The 22,920-nt window shown below is 41.7% G+C and overlaps 1 protein-coding gene across 2 annotated transcripts in view; it reads right to left on the bottom strand.

Annotated features, from left to right (window-relative positions):
• Positions 1 to 9,631: 9,631 nt before the first annotated feature.
• The window catches only part of LOC147248932 (unconventional myosin-XVIIIa-like), a 63,650-nt gene continuing 50,361 nt past the window's right edge, over positions 9,632 to 22,920 (bottom strand). The window contains exons 40-44 of one of the 2 annotated variants that reach the window (XM_086225916.1): positions 21,970 to 22,155; positions 21,653 to 21,792; positions 20,961 to 21,005; positions 15,699 to 15,821; positions 13,079 to 14,602 (exon numbers count right to left, since the gene is read on the bottom strand). In XM_086225916.1, coding sequence (XP_086082042.1) covers positions 13,204 to 14,602; positions 15,699 to 15,821; positions 20,961 to 21,005; positions 21,653 to 21,792; positions 21,970 to 22,155 — 1,893 coding nt within the window. In that variant the 3' untranslated portion in view covers positions 13,079 to 13,203. Of the gene's footprint in view, positions 11,920 to 13,078; positions 14,603 to 15,698; positions 15,822 to 20,960; positions 21,006 to 21,652; positions 21,793 to 21,969; positions 22,156 to 22,920 lie in introns of those variants that run through there. The other variant, XM_086225918.1, reaches the window with a different exon arrangement.

The raw sequence follows: 22,920 nt of genomic DNA, 5'->3' as shown, positions 1-22,920 counted from the left end.
CCGTCTCTCAGTGCTTTTGCAACTGCTCTTATTATTACTCCTGCAGGTCTGGTTTCCTCAGCTCTATGAGCTGTGATGATGGACTCCTGAGCGGGGACAGAGGTGAACCTGGTCCATTTATTTTGTAATCAGCTAACATCCATGTCTCGCTGTCCCATCACCTTCTGATTGTATCAGTGCTTGTACTTTCAACTGCACTCACGTTCCTACGATTCCATTTTTAAGCTCAGTACGAGGGGATAGAAGGACTACCTCAGGTTGCCTCCACAGCCAGTTAGTTCATGAAATTGGAAGTTCTGCTAAATGTTCAATGAATGAGAAAATAGCAGACCGTATGCTGTTTTTTTTTCCCCCTCCTCCTACTTATCTGAAATAGCGACCTCTCTTTTCCTGGCCTATTAACCTGTTCTGATGGGGGAGTCCCAGGGTGTTCCCAGGCCTGGCATGGAGATATAATCCCTCCAACTGGTCGTCGGTCTGCCCCGTGTCCTTCCCCGCAGCTTGGAACACCTCCCTAGGGGTCTCCTGACCAGATACCTGAACTACCTTTAACAGGGGGTCTTTCTATGTAAAGAATGACTGAGCTTCTCACCTTATCCCCAAGGGAAGGACGAGCCAGAAGAGGTCGCTTGTATCTCTCTTTTGATCACGACCTATCTTTCATGACCAGACAGTCAGACAGACCGTTAGATCCAGAGCTTCGTCTCCTTCCTCTCGCCGTCATTTGAAAAGCGAGTGCAATGCAACGCTGCTCCCGCTCCACTGGTTCTCCAGACATTGTCATCTCATCGTCCCCTCACTTGAGGACCGGATCCCGAGACAAGACTCCGCCTAATGAACAGTTCAACATGATGCAGCTTTTCAAACATAATATTTGTCAACTCATTAGAAAAGACTGGTTCTGGCTAGCATCACATGAGCAACAAGTACCTACTCATTACAGCTGATAGGCGCGCCAGGTAAGACAGTCAGCTCACTCCTGAGTTTGCAGGGCTCCATTGTGTCTGCAGGGCCTGTAGCTGCTTATTATAGCCTGAGTCCTGGATACACAACATAAACAAACCAGGAGGACAGAACAACTGAAGCAGCAAATGTCAGAAAACAAAGCCTCCCTTTGCACCTAAACTAGGCCTCACAGTGGGAGCATTATACATTTTTCATGATGAATTACTTCATAAATGCACTCTTAGCAGGTGCATTTTTAGATTTCAAATGGAGCAATGGCGAGCGCAGCACCTCAGTATTAAGGGCAGCCTGTGCTGACGGACCAGGGTCCTTCCTGTCACTGTTGCCAAGGGAGCTGCAGTGGGCATACATGAATAATCTGGAGGAGCTGCAAGCAAGCAGGAGGACTTTATCCTCCAGCAGTGCCAGCAGCAGCTGTGGGCAGAGTTGGGAGGTGAGGCTAATGCCACACTGTACTGGGGCAGTGGAGCGAAAGATGCAGCCATCCCTCCATCATTAAATTAGAGGAAGCAAACTTCAGCTTTGACACCTGCTGTCTTTTTTCTTTTTTTTTTTTACTGCTCAAATGAATGATGTGATAAAAACAAAAAAATATTCCAACTATTTTAAACGCTTGTGTTGCATTGAATATTTTAATTCTTGGCAAGCCAATAAAGTCTGTCTGGCTTCAAAGCAGCTGCAAGATAGAGATGAAATTATACATTTTCTTTTTTTTATGATGGAAGATGCATTTTATGCAACTAAAAAGATTTAGGGAGAGGTATGGGGAAAAGTTGGTGTTTATTTTGAGTTAAAAAATATTTAAAAAACTCACAGTTGCTGCCACTATGTTGCAGATCCCCAGGGGGAGAATTGAATGACCTGCCAAATCTAATTTCTCAGGGTGTATTTACCAGAGTAGCAACAATATAGTGTGTGTATGTGTGTGTGTGTGTGTGTGTGTGTGGGGGGGGGGGGGGGGGTTGTCTGACAATTCTCTTGTGGAAGTTCAGTGACCCATTATTTAGCGGTATGAGTTGCACTATAAAGCAAAGTAGAACAAGTCGATATCCTGCTGGATAGCATACTGAGTGATGATATATTTGACCGCACTGTCTTATTACTGGTCTGTAAATGATAGAAGATCAGGACTTTCAAAGGTGTCGAAGTTATTATTTCATAAAACTTTATATTCTGATCAATAAAAAAAAAAAGAAAATCAGCCCAGCAGAAACAGAAACTCTACAGCCAAAGTGAATCCCAGTGTCCTCCATGTGCAGGTACAAACTTAGCAGTAGCAGCCTTTATTCACTGGACAACCACGACCATCACTCAGAGGCTGCCACCAAGTGTCATGGATCATGTTTACTCCCGGCTGGGACTCAAAGGACTCCGGGGACATGTCAGGACGCACAAGAAGCGGAGGTCACTTGACCAAACACAGCCCACAAAGGCCTGTGGGAAGAAAGCTGGAGCCATATATCATCTCAGAGGCCATCCATCACACAGATCGCTCGATTTGGAGGCGGACGAGAGTTGCCACAGCAACAAAACTCTGGACGGTGAGACGCTGACAGAGCTTCCCTCATACACTCTTGCACTCTAGTTTTGGGTTCTGGACTCCTGGTGAGCAGGTTAGCACCTAACATGGCAGCCAACAGTACGCGTGTGAATGGAGGTTTGGAAAAGGCACGATAATGAGGCCCATTTACTACATATAGAAGTTACTATACATCTCCTGCACACGTCAGCGGTGTCAGGACGTTTATTGTCATTGTCACACATGTTTCAGTGATTGGTTATTGAGCATCGTATCACTGAATGAGAAGCGGTCAGAGAAGGAAAGACAGTGGTGAAATGGCGGAGAGGTCATGCTTTCAGTGGTCTGTCAGCAGTTTACAGAAAAACTAGGGGGCCGATTCTCATCAAACTTGGTGGCGGGACGTAAAATAGATCATGGAAGAAGTCATTATGTTTTGGAGGAAATGAAATGATTTTTGTAATTACTAAGTTTCTCCTCCTGGGGAGTCAGCTTCACTGAAGAACAGGAAATAGTAATTGGACTCCACAGATTTAGATCTTTTCTCATTTGACGCTTTGAGTGCTTTCTAGTTACATATTCCTGGCATTGGCTAGTTAAACTTTGTAATTAATGAGCGAAATACATTTACATTCTAAAATAGTTAGAAATGTTTTGATCTTGTCTCTTTTTTGGTTGATATCAGATGGATCAAACCATGCCATGATCGCATTTTCTAGCAAAGACTGTTGCATGAAATATATCACGTCGTAGTTATCATAAAAACTGTGATGCAACATAATGTATGACAAGTTTAGTCCTACACAAAAAGCTTCAGCTCCAAGCTACAACAAAGGGATATTTTTATTTTAAGCATCAGTAAACTACTGTTCAGATTCTGTATTTAATTTTGGACTTGTTCTTCATGCTTCTTCTCTATGGAAGCACACACGTTTTGTTTTGTTTTTCCCACCACAAAAAGACTTTTATTTTGCCAAAGCCAGAAACATGCTCTTTCAAAAACAGACCTTTTTTGTCGATCGTATTGTCAAACAAGGCTGCGGGCATCCAATCCAGCTGATGGCTCCCATTGTAAAATCCTCTCGTTGAGAGTACACTGCTCCACTCTGCTCTATTTTCTAGTAATTTTAGGTCTTTTCATTCAACCACGTTTGATGTGAATGCATTTTTACAGAAGTTTACTGTTTATACCAACTGTATCTACCGTGAACATGATGACAGCGACAAATCGACGACGAGGAGCCACAAAAGTGATGACGGACGAGAGGATATACTTCCCCACCCACCCACCCACGCACACACACACCCACGCACACACCCACACACCCACGCGCACACTCTGAAAAGTTATATTTTAAAGGTAGTTTGTGTGCTGTATTGTAGACAGAAGTGGGAAAAGTACAAAGCGGCAGAAAAAATGTTTTTTTTTTTCTTCTTTTCGCTCCCTTTCATTCAAGATTTGGAAACCTTTTGTGTTTGTAAGTTATTGTCCCTTTTATTTCTTTTGTCAATGAATGTAATGAGCTATTGAATAAATAAATGCAAAGTACAATTTGAAATCATGGCGTCCTTATTGCATTTTGATCCGTGTAATGCAGTTAATTCACAGCTCATTTGGAAGAACTGTCTGTGCCTCTTACAGCGTTTCTAATTTAATATTTATGAAAAAACAGAATACATAGTAAATAACACTGAACGTGTTTTTCCCGACCAATTTGTAGTAATTTAGCATTGGTGGCAGAAGACAAGTCAACACACTCCCAACCCAGAGTGTAATGACTGAGCAGAATGTGTATAATACAGGAAGCTCGCTAATGATGACTCAGACCCCTGTGCAGTCAGATTTGGATGGAGGCATGCTTGCCTACACTTGGAAGCTGAGAGATTGTAAATGTCAGAGGCTTGTCACTCAGACTCAGTCCCACATGGGTAGTGAGACGGAGACCGCTAAAAGGGAAGAGCGAATGACAGGACCAACATTAGTACCCTGCCTGCCTCTCTCAGTGTCCGACTGTCAATCTCCGGATATGTTTGAGGCACTGCTTTACCACTTTATGCATTTTTTAACATTTCTATTCAGAGTCTGATTATCTCTATTCAATACCTCACTGCTGGGTGTTGATTGGTTCTCCTCCTTGAATAACTGTTTAAGGTCTCCTAAATTGCCTGCAGCTTCAAATTGCTTTTTCCCCAATTTCTGCAGGGTTAAGTTGAAATGGAAAAGAAATGATGTCTTGGATTCAGGGATCGGATGTGTGCGAAAACGTCTTTCTACCAATCACTACTGAAATGAAAAGTTAAACCTTTGAAAAACATCATCATAAATTTCGCTCAAGTCCTAGCTCGGCTTTGGTCAAGTATATTAAAAGAAGGTTGATGACTCTTTCCGCTGTTTCGTGCGATATTTGCTCTTCTTTTTTCAGTCCGGTTGATATTTATCATAAGAAGTGTTTACTGACTTAAAAACAAGTTGTCACATTTGATTTTGCTGCACATCTGAAAGCGTGAAACAGGCAGATTCTGAGCACGAACGTTTGCTTTATTAACATAACAATACAAATTAAGATTTTCCCTCCTGACAACAGCGGTTTGCACATGTATACGACGGCCACGAGGAGCTGCTGAGTTCACTACGGCCGTGTACAGTTATTTGTATGCCAACGGCACAACCACAAAATCTAGAGCCAAATGGCCTCAAGGCGTTTTGTATTAGTTTAAATAAAACCCACTTAAAAGATGAATATGTTCCTCTGGACGTTGTTGAAATGCAATAACCAGAAGTTTGAATACAGACACTCCAAACACACCGTTGCCTTCCTTCTGCTCAGAGACATATCTTTATACATTGCAGTTAAATGCATAGTTAATTCCTACTATCTATCAGTTTATTGCTTTGCTGCTTGAGAGTTTTGGTGGTAAAGACCACCAAGCTGTCAAGGGCTGGCACCAAGTTGAGAACATTTTATCTCTCAGTGCAATGACTCGTGCAGTGGCAGAACTGAAGAATGTATTAGATGTGTGGTAAAGCCACCGTGATGTTACATTCCACACTTCTTTTTTTTTTTTTACACCTCCATCATTTTATTTATGATTTAAGACATCTAAGGGATGAATTAAAATTAAGTTTCATCAAATAAAAGATATTCTTGCAGCATATGCCAAGAGAATAAATACTACTTGAGATTTCTCTGGGAGAAGGAACAGGCTCTCGTGTAGAATATGGAGGATGATTAAGTGGAACTGGGAAGTTTGGCAACACTTTTCAGGAAACAACACGGCCGTCTGGCTGGAAGTGGGATCTTGAGATTCAAGGATCATTAGAAATGGCCCTTAGAACATGAATATAGCTGGAGACAAGGTGGGTAATAGCGCAATAACTGGAGAGCAACTCGGCCAGTGTAAAAAAACCTGCTTCAAATGGGACTTCAGTTGTTGGCAAAATACCTAATGACCATAATACTCACACCCCTTCTGTTAAAACACACACACACACACACACACACACACACACACACACACACACACACACACACACACACACGCATGTTAGACAGCTGTGACAACCATCTCCAGAGAGCTATTTAGTCATCTGTCACTCCACTGATCAGAGTAAGAGGGAGGCGAACTACAGTAGTTTCTTACACAAGTTAGATCCACCATGACACTCGCACATGTCAGCCCTCCCATCTGTTTGAGCTACAGAAACCCCTGATTAATACGCTCAATAAAGCTAAATTTCCACCGTGCAGGTGAGCTAATGGGGAAGCTCTGTCATGGGCCATTGAGGTCTGAAAATGAAGTTCTTCAGGTTTTGGAGAACAGAAAAGTCTTGTTCAGATTTTGAATCTGCATTAATCCCAGAGTAGCTAAAAGTGAGCGATCCCAAAACACGTAAGCCTACTATCACCACTAACGATCAATGATATTCTTAAAGCACGTCCATTTTACCTTCTTAGCGCACTGAAGACGTAGCTCCAAATTTTCATAAATGTTATACACGATGCCACGCAAGAGTAGATCTCCAAACTCCATTATGTTGTATTTTAATACGCAATGGAAGGAAAGTAATGCTGAAAACTTCATCCACTTGATGCATGATTTTTTTGAACTCCGGTCTGTCTTGAAGCTGGAAAATTGCTCTCTATATTTGTGGAAGTATCAAGATTGAAGCATGCTCCCGATTTCTGTTAGACCTGAGAGATATTAGAAAGCAAGTATTTTCCAATTCATCTAATTTGCATGGTTTTTGTTGTGAAAAACATTCTCATTCAGTGAGGCGACAGGCTAAGGCAACGCCGTAGCACCACTGGGTTCAAACCTGAAAGTAGGAAGTATAACCCTGTTCCCTTGAGATCTATTGTATATCTCTGATACCATTAAATTCTTTTCAAGCCTGGGTGATAAACAGTCACAAGAGGTGATGTAGGAGCAACATCCATCAGGCTTTGCTTCACATCTGAAAGATTAAATTGAGAGCTGAGAAAAAAAGTACCAAATTAGTGCGTCTGAACAAATTTGCCCATAAGCACATTTCCTGAATGAGGCCCATCAAACATTGGCCTTCCTGTATGTCGATGCATCTCTTTTTTCTTTTTTTTTTTTAAATTGAAAAAGGTTTCTGACTTCGTAGAACGAGAAATAAAACAGCGAGAGAAGGTGAAACACAACAAAAATGAAAGGACATTTCAGCTGAAGAAAGTACTCGAGGCATTTGTGAAACAAGTTCCCACTCACTGGGGGAAGTTGGGTGGAAGAAGCATTTACGCCCTTTTTCAGATTCCTCCGTCTTGGCTTACTTGAGAGTACATCTTGAGTCTTCTTTTTTGGTAAATGCACATGCCTGCACACACACACATACACACACGCACACGCACGCACACAAGAACACAGAAGTGACAGGAGCATCAACTCTCCTTTGGCAGGGACACTAAGCAGCAGTCAGTTCTGAGCACAGCAGGAAGCTTTAGCCACACGCGTACTGGAGAGAGACAAATCCAACACTAAAATTGGTGATAGACACTCAAACATTTCCTCTTCCTACTCCAAGGATTTTAGCAATTTGTTTTCAAGGTTTACAATATTCTTAGATTTAAGGAGCTGCATTAAAACAAAATAAATCAAAGATCTCCCTTTTGCTGGTCGTGCTAAAACTGGTTTACTTTTATAATAGGTCCCACTCAGGTGGGGAAAAAATGCTTTCATTGTTTCAAAGGCCCAGCGAAGACCTATGCAAAATGTAAACACTGTTCGAGCCTACCTTTGAGCCCTGTTACAAGAGCTCACTACTGTGCAGTGTTCATTAGAGTGGAAATGATATGTGCAAACAAAGAGAGGCACCCAAGCAGCACACTCCACTGTCTTCTCATCTTAGAATTGCAAATGAATGCAGCCTCCTCACCTGGTCCCTGCAGGCTGTGTCCCAGTGCCTCCAATCAGTGCTTTATTGACAGCAGACATCCAGCAAAAAAGAAGAGAAAAAAGTGAGCCCTAATATTTGAGGATGATGCCCGATAGACACTGTAAACCCACATGTTTTCCCGCCTAGCAGGGTGGCCTCCAACCAAGGTCAGCATGTGTAGATGCTTGTCAAATAGAGCTGTTTTGCAAAAAACAAAAAAACAAAAAACTGGCACAAAGTTATATTTAAAAGTCAGTTTGGCTGTCCGCCATCTCCTTTGTAATTCTAAAAGGCGAATATTTGTCCATACTGGAACAAGGTCTTATTGGAGGAGACAAGTGGTTTATATTTTAGTCAAGAATTTCATGCAAATTCCAAATGAGATGTAAGACATGTGAGAATACTTTGAATAAGCCAGATGACCCTCACGTTAAAGGAACATCAACAAGAAGGAGCCAATTTTGGGGGGGAGAATATGCTCCTTAGAGCCAGGCAAGAAAAAACAAGCTCTTCTCTCCTGTGCGCATGCAGAACAGGAAGCTGAGAACCAAAGAGGGCCGGCTGACTGCCAGTTAGCTTAGCGCAATAAACGGTAGTGGATGGGAAGAGTTTCTAGGTGTTTATTCTAGCCTATTTATCTAATTACATAATTTCTTGACAAATGTAATGCAAGAGTCTGGTTACAGATAGCCAAAGAACTTTTTGGGGAAAAATGTACTTGGTGACCTTTGATGAAGCTATGCTACGCAGCCCATTCACTACCAATCACTGAGCTAAGCTAACTAGCACTCAGCTGGTCTCTGTGGCTCCCTAATACATACACAGAAGAGAGAAGGCTATCTATCCTCTTGTCTGACTCTGAGGAGAACAGCAAATAAGTGTATTTCCCTAAAAGTCGTTATGTTTCCTTAAAACTTATCGCATTCTACATTTTTGTTGCACTGTCATGGAAGGGCAACCTAAGACTTCTGCAGCAAACGTATGTGGCCAAACCACTCTATCTAAATAACAGGGCGGGCTGCTCTGTAAACACAGACTTGCTTGGCTTTGTCGAGCTAATGACTTCCTGCTCCAGTGGTTTGTGAAACAGTGTTAGAGCCGAAATAAGTAAAATCGGGAGCAGAATTTAATCTGTCACTAAATGGAAAGCCTTTAAGCAGAAACATGCAGCCACCCAGAGAGTGCACACAAGTGAAGTGAAATTACAGCAAAAGCTGCCTAGCAGAGTGAAGCACCAGAACAGGTTGTGTATAGGAATGAGGATTACAGATTGGCAGGGTAAATAAGAGAGTTTTAAAGCAAAGAACGCTGAGTGTGAATGTCAACCAAGGTGGTAATCTAAAACCATCAATCTCCTTGAGTCAAGGCAAGCGTCAGCTATGTAGAATAGAGACTGATGTGGGGAGGAAGACTCTGCTTGCTCTGGCTTTTTGATCTTCCTGAATTTGCCCCGAGCTTAGTTTTCAACTGTGTCACTGCGTAGCAGTCATTTTAACACCCCCAGTGTAGAACAGTACTGCGAGCAACATTCAGTCTGAATCATTAATTTCAATGAATTGTTTGTTTCCTCTGCTGTCTCGGGGGAAAAGTGGATGGTATGATGAGGCGCTACTGCGGGGTGGTAGCTAAAATTAATCAAACACATCAGTGACTTGTTTTGCTAAAACTCCTTTCCAACCTGCTTTTCTCCGACTGTTTTCTGACAGTCAAAATGAAATAACATCAGGTCAAACTTGGTTCTGTAAATAACCAGCTGAATTTATTTACTAAAAACCATCACTCAGTTACAAATGATGTTCCTTTCAATAATGAAAATAGAGAGGTGTGCAAACTTTCCAGCAGTCGGTGTGAAGCTTGCAACTATGAGACAATACAGCTTACAATATTTCTCTTCATGTAACAAGTATTCTGAAGCACCAACATCAAAGTTTCCAGCTCCACATTAATATTCATGTCTGAAGCAAAGAAAAATAAGACATGAAATGCAGATTAGCCTCCTCCGTGTAGATATGCAAATAGCAAGACACTCGAAGCTTCTCTTTGCACATGAGCCCAGTCCACATGCCTCCGTATTCAGATCTACCTAGACATCATTTAAATAGATATTAAAATTCATAAGACCACAATCATCTAAGGATATCATTATCATTTCATAAGGCCAAATATAGAAATATCCAGCGAAAGTTGAAAATATGTCTGGACAGCAACAAGCTCATAAGTTTGTGTTGTGTTTTGTATGTTTTTTTTTCACTTTAGGCCTGTAACTACATGCACACCTTTAATTTGATTATGTTTGGCAGGAATCTATGAGGTATTACAAATGAAACAAGTGGAGAAACGGAAAAACTCTCCCAAAAAAATTGAGCACACGCTCTTATCCGTATAAAAGTCACTCCTCGTCTTTGACATTCCCAGATATTAAATACACGTTGGCTGAGATTAGCTATTACATCGTAATAGGATTTTAAGGGCCACTCATTTGAGGTCACGTGATCTCCAAATGCTCCAATCCCACTTAAACCATACTCTGTGTTTGTTCCATATTTTGGCACCTAAAAAAAAACGGACCTTGTTGTACTGAAAATGATATTTTAGAGCTTAACTAAACATAGACAAAAATGATCTGCCCAGATCTACGCTGAGCATCTCTAACAAGTCCTAAATTATGCAACTAAGTCATCAGCGTTAAACTAAAGATTTCACTATTCTCAGACTCAGAACAGAATCAGGATTCAACATGTTAATGTATTTTTACTGTATTAGACATCCAGCGTGTGTACATGTAAAACAATAACATATCTCCGCATCTTTATAGGAGGCTCTTTTAAACAAGCAAATGGAGGCAGGAAGAAAAAAATCCATAAAGTACTGTAATTCCATTATCTTAAATGTCATAGTTTTATTTCTACTCTTTTTCTTCCCATGGTTCAATAATAAAAGAAGTAAATAGAGCATGGGAAAAAATTGCAGTAAATCCTAATTCATATATGTATAGAATCACGATGCTAAAGAATTACAAAATAAACCACAGCAGCACCCCAGTATTTTGATGGCATCAAATATGGGAGACAAGCATCCAACCACCAATATTCCCTCTACTATACCACATCTTTATGAAATACCGCTTTACAAATTGCACAGGGGGCTATGATTCAACATATATCTATCTATATATACTTTCCGGTTAGATTTTGCTATTAAATCCATTTTTCTGTCTCAAATATCTAAATAACTAAAGAGGATCACCCTAACAGTATAGTTCTTAAGATAGTAATTCATCCTTCCATTATTTTGCTTCATGTGTGCAATTATGGCCAAACATCTGCCTCTTTTTCCATGTCTGGGAGCTCAACTTCCAACTGGCATCACATGTAAATGTAACCTTATGGCAAATAATTAATTGAAAGGGAGTTAATTCCTCCCACCGAGCTAGTCCACATTAATAGGACAGAGATAAGCGCAGTCTTCATAGTTGGTCAGACTTTCCTGGAGAAGTCCAGGCCGAGCAGGCTTATCTAAATCCTCTTGGCAGAGCTATCTGAACAGACAGCGGAGAGTGCAGACAAATGCTTAAATTTGCCTGAAAAGCAGCTCTTTTAAATAAAGCAGCAGCCAGAACTTTTTCTTTTTTTTTCAGATATCGCTCAACTTCACTGTTCTGTACTGACTTACTTATTCAATATGATGCGTTCAATAAAAGGAAGGAAAAAGTACTCTGAAGCCACAGAAGCTCCGTCACTTCAGGATGAAATCAAATATGACAAAATGCCGTCAGAAAAAGAGTGTTCACGCTGTGCTGTCTCTCTGTCCTTGACTTTGGAAGCAGCTGGCTGGGAAGTGGGAGAAGTGCAGCGTCCCTTCTGTGTACCCGGTGTCACAGAGAACACGAGGTGACCTGAGTTCAGGTTACGATGTGCTCTCCGCCAGCGCGCCTTCACTGTCGCTCTGCCTCAGTGACTGCCGGCTGGAGTCTCTGTCCACTTCATCCTCCTCATCAGATCTGCCAAGATTCTGGTGTCTCCGGTACACAGGAGGGCTAAAGGGGTCAACACACACATGCACACACTTCATTACTAACAAAACCAAAACACAGAGAAAAAAATCCGCTGTGCAAGTATCATGCATGCACACTGCAAACACAAGAAAGACATATATTAATGAATATTTTTCATCTTAGATGAATGAAAAGAGTCTGACTGTGCAGGCTTGCCTGGTTTTGAAAAGAAATCGTGATTATACTGCACTTTCCCTCAACCGACTACACTTAAAAGGTCAATTCAAACAAGGGCTTTAAATGCTTAGATTATGTTGTCATGACAACTCACGGAACACTTAAAGCACTGAGCGGCAATGTAATTCAATGTCAAAGTTTTATTCAGATCTGCTCTTTCAAAAATGCCCAAGCAAACACCTACATCGCTATACTTTTTTAAATGGTGGACTCAGGAGCGCCGTACGCGCCACAGCCAACTTTAGAGGGCTTTGATCTCACATTTATCCTCCCAAGATAAGAGAATTAGTTCAGGTACTCTTTAATGACCTTTCAAAGTTCATGGATTTAATGTGTTATTGTTTAGCACTATGATGGGTGATCTTGAATGTACAAATTCACAGATGTTCTGTACTCTAGAAGATGTGTATGTTGCACAGAACTAGTTGAACGGTAGCCAGAGGATAGCTATTCACCTCCCAGACGGATGCTAGCAGCCACCGGTTTCAGCCTCTTTGCTTGCATGGAAACAGCTGTTTTCATGATGTTATTTTGCGCTCAAAGCGTTTGTGAAATATTGAGTATACAACTGGATAACAAAAGGCTTCAATTATACTAGATACAAAATCTGAGCTTTTATAAAAATACTTTCTTTAAAGTTTTTTTTCCTGTCTCCATGAGCGTGTAGAAATAAGTATGTGGCTAGCGTTTTCTCAATTCTGGATTCATCGAGAAATCATACTGGGGGAAACATTTCTTTGTGAATTCAAGACATCTAACACAAAGGACTTGATTAAAAAAAAAAAAAAGACGCTGAAAAATCCCTTTAAGAGACACGTTAGCCTGCGTCATTGCTAGCATGTCTGCCTCCCATGTTGCGGTTGTGAATGGGAGCTGACCGGCACCTGACTGAGCCAGAAAATATTATGGGTAAATAATAATATGAGTCAGGATAAGTACGTGTATGTGGGCTTGACAATGTAAGTTTCAAGGTCCATATCCAACCAAAGCACATCAAACCATGTTAGTTTGATCAGTAACTGATTCCAAATCAGCTCTGGCAGGCTCCTGGGTTATTAGCACACCAAGCATCACCTTCTCTTGCTCTTCTCAGTCACTGTCCGGCCTGTAGAGATACTTCATCACCACGTTATCCATCTTCTTCTGCTTTCTCTTACCGTCCTTCTTGCCGGATGGCCCAGCCCCTGCACTACCCCTCTCCTCATCAGATGCTTGTTTTGGGCCCCTTTTAACACTACTGGAGCTGCAGTACGAGATAGTCGAGTCAGATGAGGAGGACTCGGACGACTCCGAGGAAGAGGAGGAATCCTCAGACTCACTTTCCTTCTTCTTAGATTTCTTCTTAGACCTTTTACTCTTCTTCCGCCTAGAACTTTTCCTGCGTTGGTGATCATCTGAAGAAGAGTCGTCAGACTGAGAGAGTTTACTTTTTTTATCTTTGCGACTGCGGGAACTGCTGGTACTGAGCATGCTGGAGGGCCGGTTGGCATAGTCCAAAGCAGAGCTTGATGCAGAGCGAAGCACGGTGGGTGTGCTAGAACCAAGACCCTCGTCTTCTCCTCTCTTCCTACTGTCATCGCTTCCTGGCTTCTTCTCATCCTCTTCCTCGTCACTTGAATCCTCTAGTTTGCTGCGCTTGAACTTAATGGGTTTGAAGCTGAGCACCTCATTGATGGCAGCCTCCAAGTCAGGGTCCAAGTAGTTGCGGTGGGCGACAGTCTTGATGTCAGAAGTGTCTGGCAAGGCGCTGTCTGAGGAGCGTGGTTGGACTGGGGTAGAGAAGCTGCGAGTGAGTGAGCGGGGACTGTAGGATGAAGTTCCCCCTTCACTAAAAGCTACACTCTGGCCATCGTCACTGTCATCATTATCTATACGAACGCCAAATTCACTAAGGCCACAGCTGCGAGCAAGAGACAAGCGAGAGCTGCTGCGCCTGTCGTCTTTCCAGGAGCTGCTACGATGGAGCGATCGGGGGCTGGAGTGGCTCACACTGCTGATAGTAGACTTATTGTCATCGTCCATGTCCAACATTCCTCTCCTGGTGGACATCCTGCTGGGAGCCACAGAAGAGACCGTGGAGTCCTTATCGAATTCAGGGCTGTTCCGGGAGCTCCAGCGGGACTCTAAACCCTTTCGAGCTCTGCTGGTGGCCTCAGAATAGGCCAAAGAAATGACTGAGCCTTTGTCATCCAGCTCTTCCTGAGCTGAGTTTTTCTTCCACTCCTCCTGGAGATCCCCAGACTTCGACTTGGCTTTGCGAAGGGAGGCATGGTCAGGTGTGTCAGGCTGTTCTTTGAGAGTGCTGAACAGCGAGCTCTCATCACCTGTCCCTCCTATGGAGTCTTTCAGGTTTGAACGCTTCCTGTAGCTCAGGGAACTCATGACAGACACCGATCTGTTCTGCTCTACGTCTTTCCCATCTTTGCCTCCATCACTCATCTTCTCCTTACCCTCTTTTGCTTCTTTGGTGTCTGCGTTTGCTGCGTATCTAAAGGGTTTTATCATAAAATTGACACAAGAAACAACCAATAGATAAACAGAGGGAAAAGCAATCAGTCCTGTCTTTGATTTAATTCATTATTAATTGACAACAGAGTTTAGATTTTTTCCAAAGGAAACTACAGGCTCAGTTCAACATCAATATGAGATTTGGACCAGAGACAGTCTTTCTCTTCTCAGCCAGAACCCAGTTTAAGATCTTCATCTCAATGAACTGATCTTTATTTCTCTCAGCTTTTGAGATAACAGTGACAGACACTTCATTGGATTGTAAATTAATCTGCGCAATAACAGAAATGTTTCTCAGCGATCCAATTAAAGTCTCAACTCTGTAGTTAAAAGACATCTTTAAGAAGAAACAGATCAGAATTCAGTAATATCCAAATTAAATGATGATTTATTTCTGATAAGACAATGAAAAGAGTATTGCAAGAGGATAATTTCCTCAGGGTTGGTGCCCGAACACTAATCCCTGATGTCGTACTGCATTGTAAATTTGTCATTTACATTTTGTCCTTGGAACAAGGAAACAGTCAGGGGACATAAATACGTCCTCTGGCCACTGCTGTAACACACAGTGTAGGTTGGAGAGAGAGAGAGAGAGAGAGAGAGAGAGAGAGAGAGAGAGAGAGAGAAGCAGTCAACAAGTGAGAGTATCTATCTGACGGAGGCTGAGGCGTCATTTAGCAGGCGTGCCAACTGGCCACAGGCCACTTCAATAAATGTGACAGCAGACGCTTCGCTATTCCGCCTCCTGTCATTAGACAGATTACTGGAAAGGAGAGAGATGACACCTAATCATATGAAATACCCTTCCTTCTGTTGCAAACTGCTCCAGGTAATCCTGAGAGCTGAGAATGTTTTGAGAGCAGTTTGTTTATCCGTCCGTCTGCAGGATTACACAAAAACTACAGGACAATTTTCATAAAAGGAAGGGCCCATTACATCAGCAGGTATGTTCAAGCTCGCGGAAAAGTGAATTTTTAAAAGAATGGACTTTGGCAGCGGGTTGGGTTACCCAAGTAGTTTTATCCCTGGGATGTACATGGTTATCCATGATGATGCAAAAGGATGAGAACACTGACCTGGTGCTCTTCAGACTTCCTTCATCTGACAGGGTCTTGGTGGAGCCTTTGTTCTTCGAGAGCCAAGACTTAACTCCGTCAACCCGATCTTCCACCTCTGAATCTGTTTCCGTCTCATCTCCACTGTGAGGGGAACAAAAAATAACAGGCCCGAGTCAGCGAGACTACATCTGAGACTACAAAACAACAGCACACACATCCATCTTAACATGAAATAAATCCTACCTCTTGCAGCCATTTTTTAATCAGCCTCTTAATGCTAATGGAATTAATCTCTTAATCTGCCATGTGTCAAGATACAATCTAGAATCATTTTCATCAAAGAAGAGTAAAAATGAAACAGCAGCGTTTTATATGACTGTTGATGCAGTGTAACAGCAGAGGAACACGAATGGTTAGTTAGAGGCTTTTGTTAGTAGTCAGTCAAATCCATCCTGTTATAATGATGCAGATCAAAAAAGACGAGGACGCAGCAGTTACATGATACAATAATAATAATAATACGTTCAAGGTGTTCTAGTTAAGACCAGGAATGAAGCTCATGTCTGGCGGCTGGTATCTATTTATGCTACTAATGCAACAACAGCTGACTGTTGTGAAAAATAAATTCTGTTTTTCTGGTCAAAAATTTGCTAGTCTATTGAATAGAAGGTATGGGTGTCATATACCTAACCATAAAAAAATAAAACAAGATTTATGTGGATCACAATTGTATGGTTAGATTGCCTGTAACATGCAGAGACGACTCATAAGCTTCACCCCACTAAGCCCCATCGAATGCTTCCCGGTGAATATTGAAACATTTTTCTGCTTGAAATGACCATAAGCCACAATCTTAAAAGAGCATATGTTTTTGGAAACGCTGGATTATTAGATCGTGGATCTTATATGTCTTTGGTTTTTGACAGTCTGAGGCATGGCTCAGGGGTAGAGTGGCCATCTAGCAAATCAAAGGGTTGCTGGTTCGATCCTCGACCCTGGTGACCATGTCGAAGTGTTCTTGAGCAAGATACTGAACCCATAATTGCTCCTGATGAGTAGGTTGGCACCTTGCATGGCAGCCTCCACCATCAGTGTGTGAGTGTGTGTGTGAATGGATGAACGAGATGACGCTGTAAAGCGCTTTGAGTGCTGCTAAGGTAGAAAAGCGCTTAATAAAATTGAGTCCATTTACCCAAAAGAAGTAAACATGTTACCTTTCTCTGAGCATTTTTTTTTTCAAATTCTCCGCATATTATAGATGGGACCATTCATCAATTAATCAAGAAATGAATTATCAGGGTCAACCTCATCCCCCACACACATTTCCAACTTTTATCCATCATTAATTCTGAGAAGAGAAGCAACCACTTGAAAAAAAAAAAGCCAGTTAAGCATAAGCTTTCTCTGTTTCTTCTCTCTTCACAGATAATTGCCATTCAATTTACCACCCCCCCCCCCTCCCTCAGGGGGTAACTCCCCCCCAAGAACCACATGGCATCGACTCAGTACATGGCTGTCTGAAATATATTTGTGAAATGAACGCTCTTGTGCACATATGCTTCCAAAACTGATCGTCTTGGCAGCATAACTTGTGAAAACGGCTATTTGCATTTCAGTAGAAAGACTGTACGGGGATGCATATGTTCAGAGAGCTTTGTACCGGCTAGATAACAGCAAACATAAAAACCAGGAGGGATTGTTTAAATCAAGACTGAGAAGTTTTCCAAACGGGCTCTTTCTGTCATTATGTCATAAACTGAGAGCAAAATTCATCATTTCATATCGTTTTCATAGTAATGGAAAGCTAAATTGCAACTAAAAAAGAAAATGTGATATATTTCACAGCCCTAGAGAGACCAAGGGAATATATATTACTTATCCAAAACACTTTCGCAGGAAAAACACTTAGATTAATCGCAGAGTTTCATGTCTACGATTATTTATAGTCAGAACTACAGTAACTGTCGACGAGCCTCTTCATCAATCTTTAACTCTTGCCTTGTTTATCACTGACTGTAGGCATATGTCAGCGCTAAAAATGAGAAAAGGGCGCTCCAGGTATCAGATCTGTTTTCCTGAGCTTTGGAACATATTGCTTGTAAGGAGCAAACACAATATTGGAAGAGGCGTAAGATGACAGCAGCACTGCTGAGCTCCATCATGTGTCCATCTATGTAGGTCTGTCAGGGAGAAATGTGCCATTTCCTTTGTCGCCAAGAATTGTGTCACATATTCAGTTAACTCTGGGTGTGTGTGTGTGTGTGTGTGTGTGTGTGTGTGTGTGTGTGTGTTTGCCTAAAAGTGTTTTTTTTTTTTTTCTTCCACACAAGAAAGGTGAAGATGCCCCTGGTCCTGCATTTGCAGACAAGAGAGAATTCTTGGACTGTTACTCTCGTGTTTTCATCATCAACTTTCTGTCAGGCTAGAGGTAATAATGATCCCACTGAGACTAAGTGGCCTGATTGTAACATGGTCATTTTGGAGCTGGAGAGATGCTACAAGAGGCAGCAAGCTAAATTTAGAATCCAAATTCAGCTCTTTTATACCAGTCTCTCTCTTTTTTTTTTTCTGCAGCCTCTTTGGTCTCTGCTAGATGCTAAATACAAGTGATAAAAGCCCGCCAACAAAAAGATAATAGCTTCATTAATACTAGCAGGCTGATTACACATGCTGCCCATTTGTCAGCTCTGTGATGCTGCGACTTTTTAACATGATATATTACACAAGTGAAGTGAAGCCAGCCCAGAGCAAAATCAGCCCCCCTCTGTCCCCTCACTCTAACACACACACGCATGAAACAAAAGGTGGCTTGCAATTGAGTGCTGTGCAAATGGTGTCACAAACAATTTGTCCTTGGTCCCACACTACTTGCTAACCAGTCCTGAGGCTCATAGATACAAACAAGCCCCAAGAATTTAGAAGTAAACGTTAATCGCTTCTGACAATTGGCCAGGACTGGTTGTAAATCTTTGTCACAAATACTTAGACTCAGCGTCAAATCTCGTATGGCTTGGTTTTATCACTTTAGCGCTTTCGCGCTAACAAAACCATGTTTTTATGGCACCAATTCGACAGGGGTTAATTGACATATACTATATAGGCGCAGGAATAATGTCTGTTATTCATTTCAAACTATATATAGAGCACCACCTTTAAAACATGCAGCCATTTCAGTCGCCGCATACTGATTGAAGTATTTTCACCTGCATCCACACAGTTTTACATCACATGCAACTGCATCATCTCCCCACAGAGTGCAAAAAATCCTGCTAGCGTAACCTTGTTAATGCAACAAAACAAAACAAAACAAAAAAAGAAATTCATGTAAATTCATCTGGAAAATCCTCTGGATAATTAGAAGAAGAAAAAAAATCCCCTCCTCCATTATTATTCATTATTAGTCATCCATGCTGTTAATGCAATGATGTCAAAGAAGGGGAAAATGCTATTAAGTAAACATGGTGAATCACTGCTCGTTGGCGTATAAAGCACAAAAGAAAAAAACGGATTCACATTCTGTCTGATGAAAAATTAAACAGAGTCATAAAGAGCACGACAGTGTATGTTTGAAGAGGCAGTCAGGGGTTAAAGCATCTCTCAATTCGCTCTAATGAAGCTGAAATTATTCTGTGCCACATCATTTTCTCTGTCTAACGATGGAAAGACAACAGGGTTGGGTTGGGTGGTCTTAGTACTTGCACACATGCAGATAAACAACGGAGTTTGTAGTGAGAACTTTTCAGTGGCGCACATCCCACTCTCTTACTGTACTCTTCAAATATGCTGCATTCTGTCTCTACAGACAAATGTTTGCTATCCGGCGCATGTAAATTACTCCCACCCTGTTTGTGTAAAAGGTACACAACAATCTCCTTAAATTGAAGCTTCAACTCTGGTGTTTTTCTTCTAATTAACTACATTTTTTTGCAAAGTAAATTAAAAAAAAAAAAAGTTTTATTACCTCCACCAAGGAGGCAATGTGATAAACAATGTGTCAGTCTGATTGTTAGAGGGATCTCCAACAAAACAATGGAGAGATTTGGATGAAATTTAGTGGGAAGGTGGGTGATATTGCAAGGATTACGTGATTTTGGAGGTGAGGTGGATCAATCCTGGCTCAGAGGATCGTTCCAGGTCATTAGCAGGATAGAGCATTTAGCAGTACTTTTCCTGACATCCTAGATGAATACTGATCAAATTCCACCAGTCCAAGTGAAGTGGTTGAAAGAACACTTCAGCCTTGTCATCCGGCAGACCATCCATCCATCCATTTTCTATACCGCTTATCCGTCAAGGGTCGTGGGTCCAGCAGACCTGTTTTTATAATAATGGAGGGCATCTCTATAAAACATGAGGAAAATATTTTTGAAATTCATTTAGATGATGTATTCTAAATAGAGAGAAGTATTAAGCTCCCAGGGAAGGTATGGCTCATGTTCTAGATCGCTGATCTGGAAGACCAGTTTGTGGTAGTTTATGAAGGATGAAGAACTCTCTGAGCTCGCTGTAGTTTTTAAACTAGACTTTAAGGACGAACTCAGTTTTGATTCACATCTCTCACCGTCCTTATTCTTTAAATTACAATACAACAGCGACGCCGATGTTCTGGATGGCTGATATTGGACATTTGTTTCTGTTATTCATGATGTAAACTTGTCGTGCGTGCTACACACACTGCTATCGAGATATAGACTTTTTCAACAACACAGAGAGATGAAAAAAAGCGAAGACGAGTTCAAAACAGCGACTCTTTTAACCCTGAAACAAACACATGCTTGGACATGCTGGAAATGCAGTAAAGGCTAATGATGTTCGAAGACACTATTTGGAGGCAATGATGCAGTATTACCACAGGCCTGTAACGTAGGTGATATTTTCCAAAGCCAGTGAGATTGGCCTCAAGGAGGACGCTACTGTAATTATGAGTAAGACTGGTCCATTTATCATCATTTAAGTTTACATGTTACGACAAGCAGTTAATGTGAAGGTGGAAAAACCCTGAAATCTCAATCTCAGGGACTAAAACTGTGTCACAATCTAAAACAAAGCAAAATGAAACGCAAGCATAGCACTTATCGGACGTATCAGTACACTAAAGATGCGTTTCTCCATTTTTCTTAAAATACTTTTCTTCACAATGTTTTTGTGAACAACACAGACTGAGAGGCTGATAAGAAATACTGCATTATTCTCTCATGTGGTAAAAAAAAAACTGGGTGAGAAAAACAACCTGAAAATAAGCAAAATGACAGAAACAAAGCATGCATTTTCCAGTCTCACGTTTTGTTCTTTCTTTTCTGATATTTTGTCACCATGTCTTGCAAACTGCCAGAAGTGTAGAAGACACCAAAAAGGGAACACAGGAAAAAGATAGAAAAGGAGCAAGGGAGATATTCAACAACAGCGCATAATAAGAGAATGGTAATTACATTGTTTTACACATAGATTAAAGTGTGTTTCACAGCAACATTTACTTGTCAAAGTGTGTTTGTGTTTGTGTGTGTGTGTGTAGCTGTGTGCTTGTGTGTGTGTGTGTGTGTGTGTGTAGCTGTGTGCTTGTGTGTGTGTGTGTGTGTGTGTGTGTAGCAGTGTGCTTGTGTGTGTTGTGTGTGTTTTAAGGTTCTCTATTATTGCAGTCAGTGTTTATATCACTGGGTTGAGAGCAGTAACTACAAAGTCAACCAGCACCAAGACAAAAGATCACACACAGGAAACCAAATTACAGTAAACCATGTGAGACATATTTGGAAAAACAGAAAGAATGACAAGCATAAAAAGTTTTAAAGATGTTGGGAGTTGCGGGATATAAAAATGGGAGGTTGTGATTGACAGGTTACTAAATAAAACTTGCTGTAATGCTTTTGATAACTTTCTTGCAACCTACAAAGAGTTTAGGTGGGCAGCTCGACCCTGATATTTCACGAAGCAGCCTTTAAAGATTTACAGAAGCCCAAGCAGACTCGCTGCTGTACCTGTTGATGAGGTCATCATTGTCGTCGCTCTCCATCTCATCCTCAATAGCAGCCTGCAGGTCTCCTATCCTCTTGAAAGCCAGCTTAAGGTCCACTTGTAAGCTCTGATTTGCTGCCTCTAAGCTCTCGATGTCCATTTCCTGGTGAGTGGGATCACAACAAAGCAAACATCACTTACTTTCCCTTGTGTAAACTCTGGTGAATTTCATATAGGTGTGTGTGTGTGTGTGTGTGTGTGTGTGTGTGTGTGTGTGTGTGTGTGTGTGTGTGTGTGTGTGTGTGTGTGTGTGTGTGTGTCTCCAGCAGCCAAGGCCTACCAACTCATGCTTCTTCCGGCTTGCCTCGCCCTCCTTCTTAGATAGCTCCGCCATCTCCTCCTTACTGTCCCTTATCTGCCTTTGCATGCGCTTATTCTGCTCCTTCTCCCTGTTTTCTGCAGCAATGTGTTGGTTCCTCTCCTCTGTCATCTTTTCCAGGTTCTCCTTCAGGCGTCCCACCAGGCTCTGGAGAGGAGTGGAGGTGACACCCAGGTTCAAAACACCTCAATCATAAAAGTCTCTTTTGTTCTCCATTAAAAAATACAAAAATCAGTGATACCAACAGTCCTGATCTGAAATAAACCTTGAGATACATTAAAGGGAAATGCTAGTGTTTTTCAACCTGAACCCAGTTTTATTTGGCTGTCTGTATTTACTTGGCTTTGAGGTCATGAAGCACTGGAAACTGGTGGAGTCGCTGAGGGTGCTACGGTACACACCGTACACGCCAAAGTTATGGAGCGTAGGACGAGTTATACTGGTGATCTATGTAGGTCCAGCAGTAATGCGAGCTCACCCCTCTGATCGACATCACAGTGCCTGAGACATTTCTTCATGCGCCCAAAATAAACTGCAAACAGTCAAGAATCATGAGAAACTGTCCCTCGAGGAAGTGAGATTTCAGAGCAAGACACTGCTTTAGAGGCACATCGACCTCTGTGGGGTTCTTTCCCATCGACTGTCAGCAGCAAAAAAAAAGTACTTTGGGAGGATGACTTCTGATGGAGTCTTGCAGCTATTGCCTGACTTTATAACATTTCAGTACTTGAATTTCCTTCAACATGTGCGGAATTGTGAAGGTTTACCTTGCGCCCTGTATGGGCTCATACTAGGGTCTGCATCTGTTTAATTTGTCTCCTGACTGACCACAACTTTGCTCTAATTTCGTCATCATGAGGCAGTCAAGGTGTGTGAAGATAGATATACAACGTAGCATACTGCAACATGCCA

Source organism: Aulostomus chinensis, chromosome 15 (assembly GCF_037954235.1).
Source record: "Aulostomus chinensis isolate RoL2024-O1b breed Wild chromosome 15, RoL_Achi_v1.0, whole genome shotgun sequence".
Lineage (NCBI taxonomy): Eukaryota > Metazoa > Chordata > Actinopteri > Syngnathiformes > Aulostomidae > Aulostomus > Aulostomus chinensis.
Note: the sequence above shows the minus strand (reverse complement) of the source record. Positions and strands in the feature narration are given on the sequence as shown.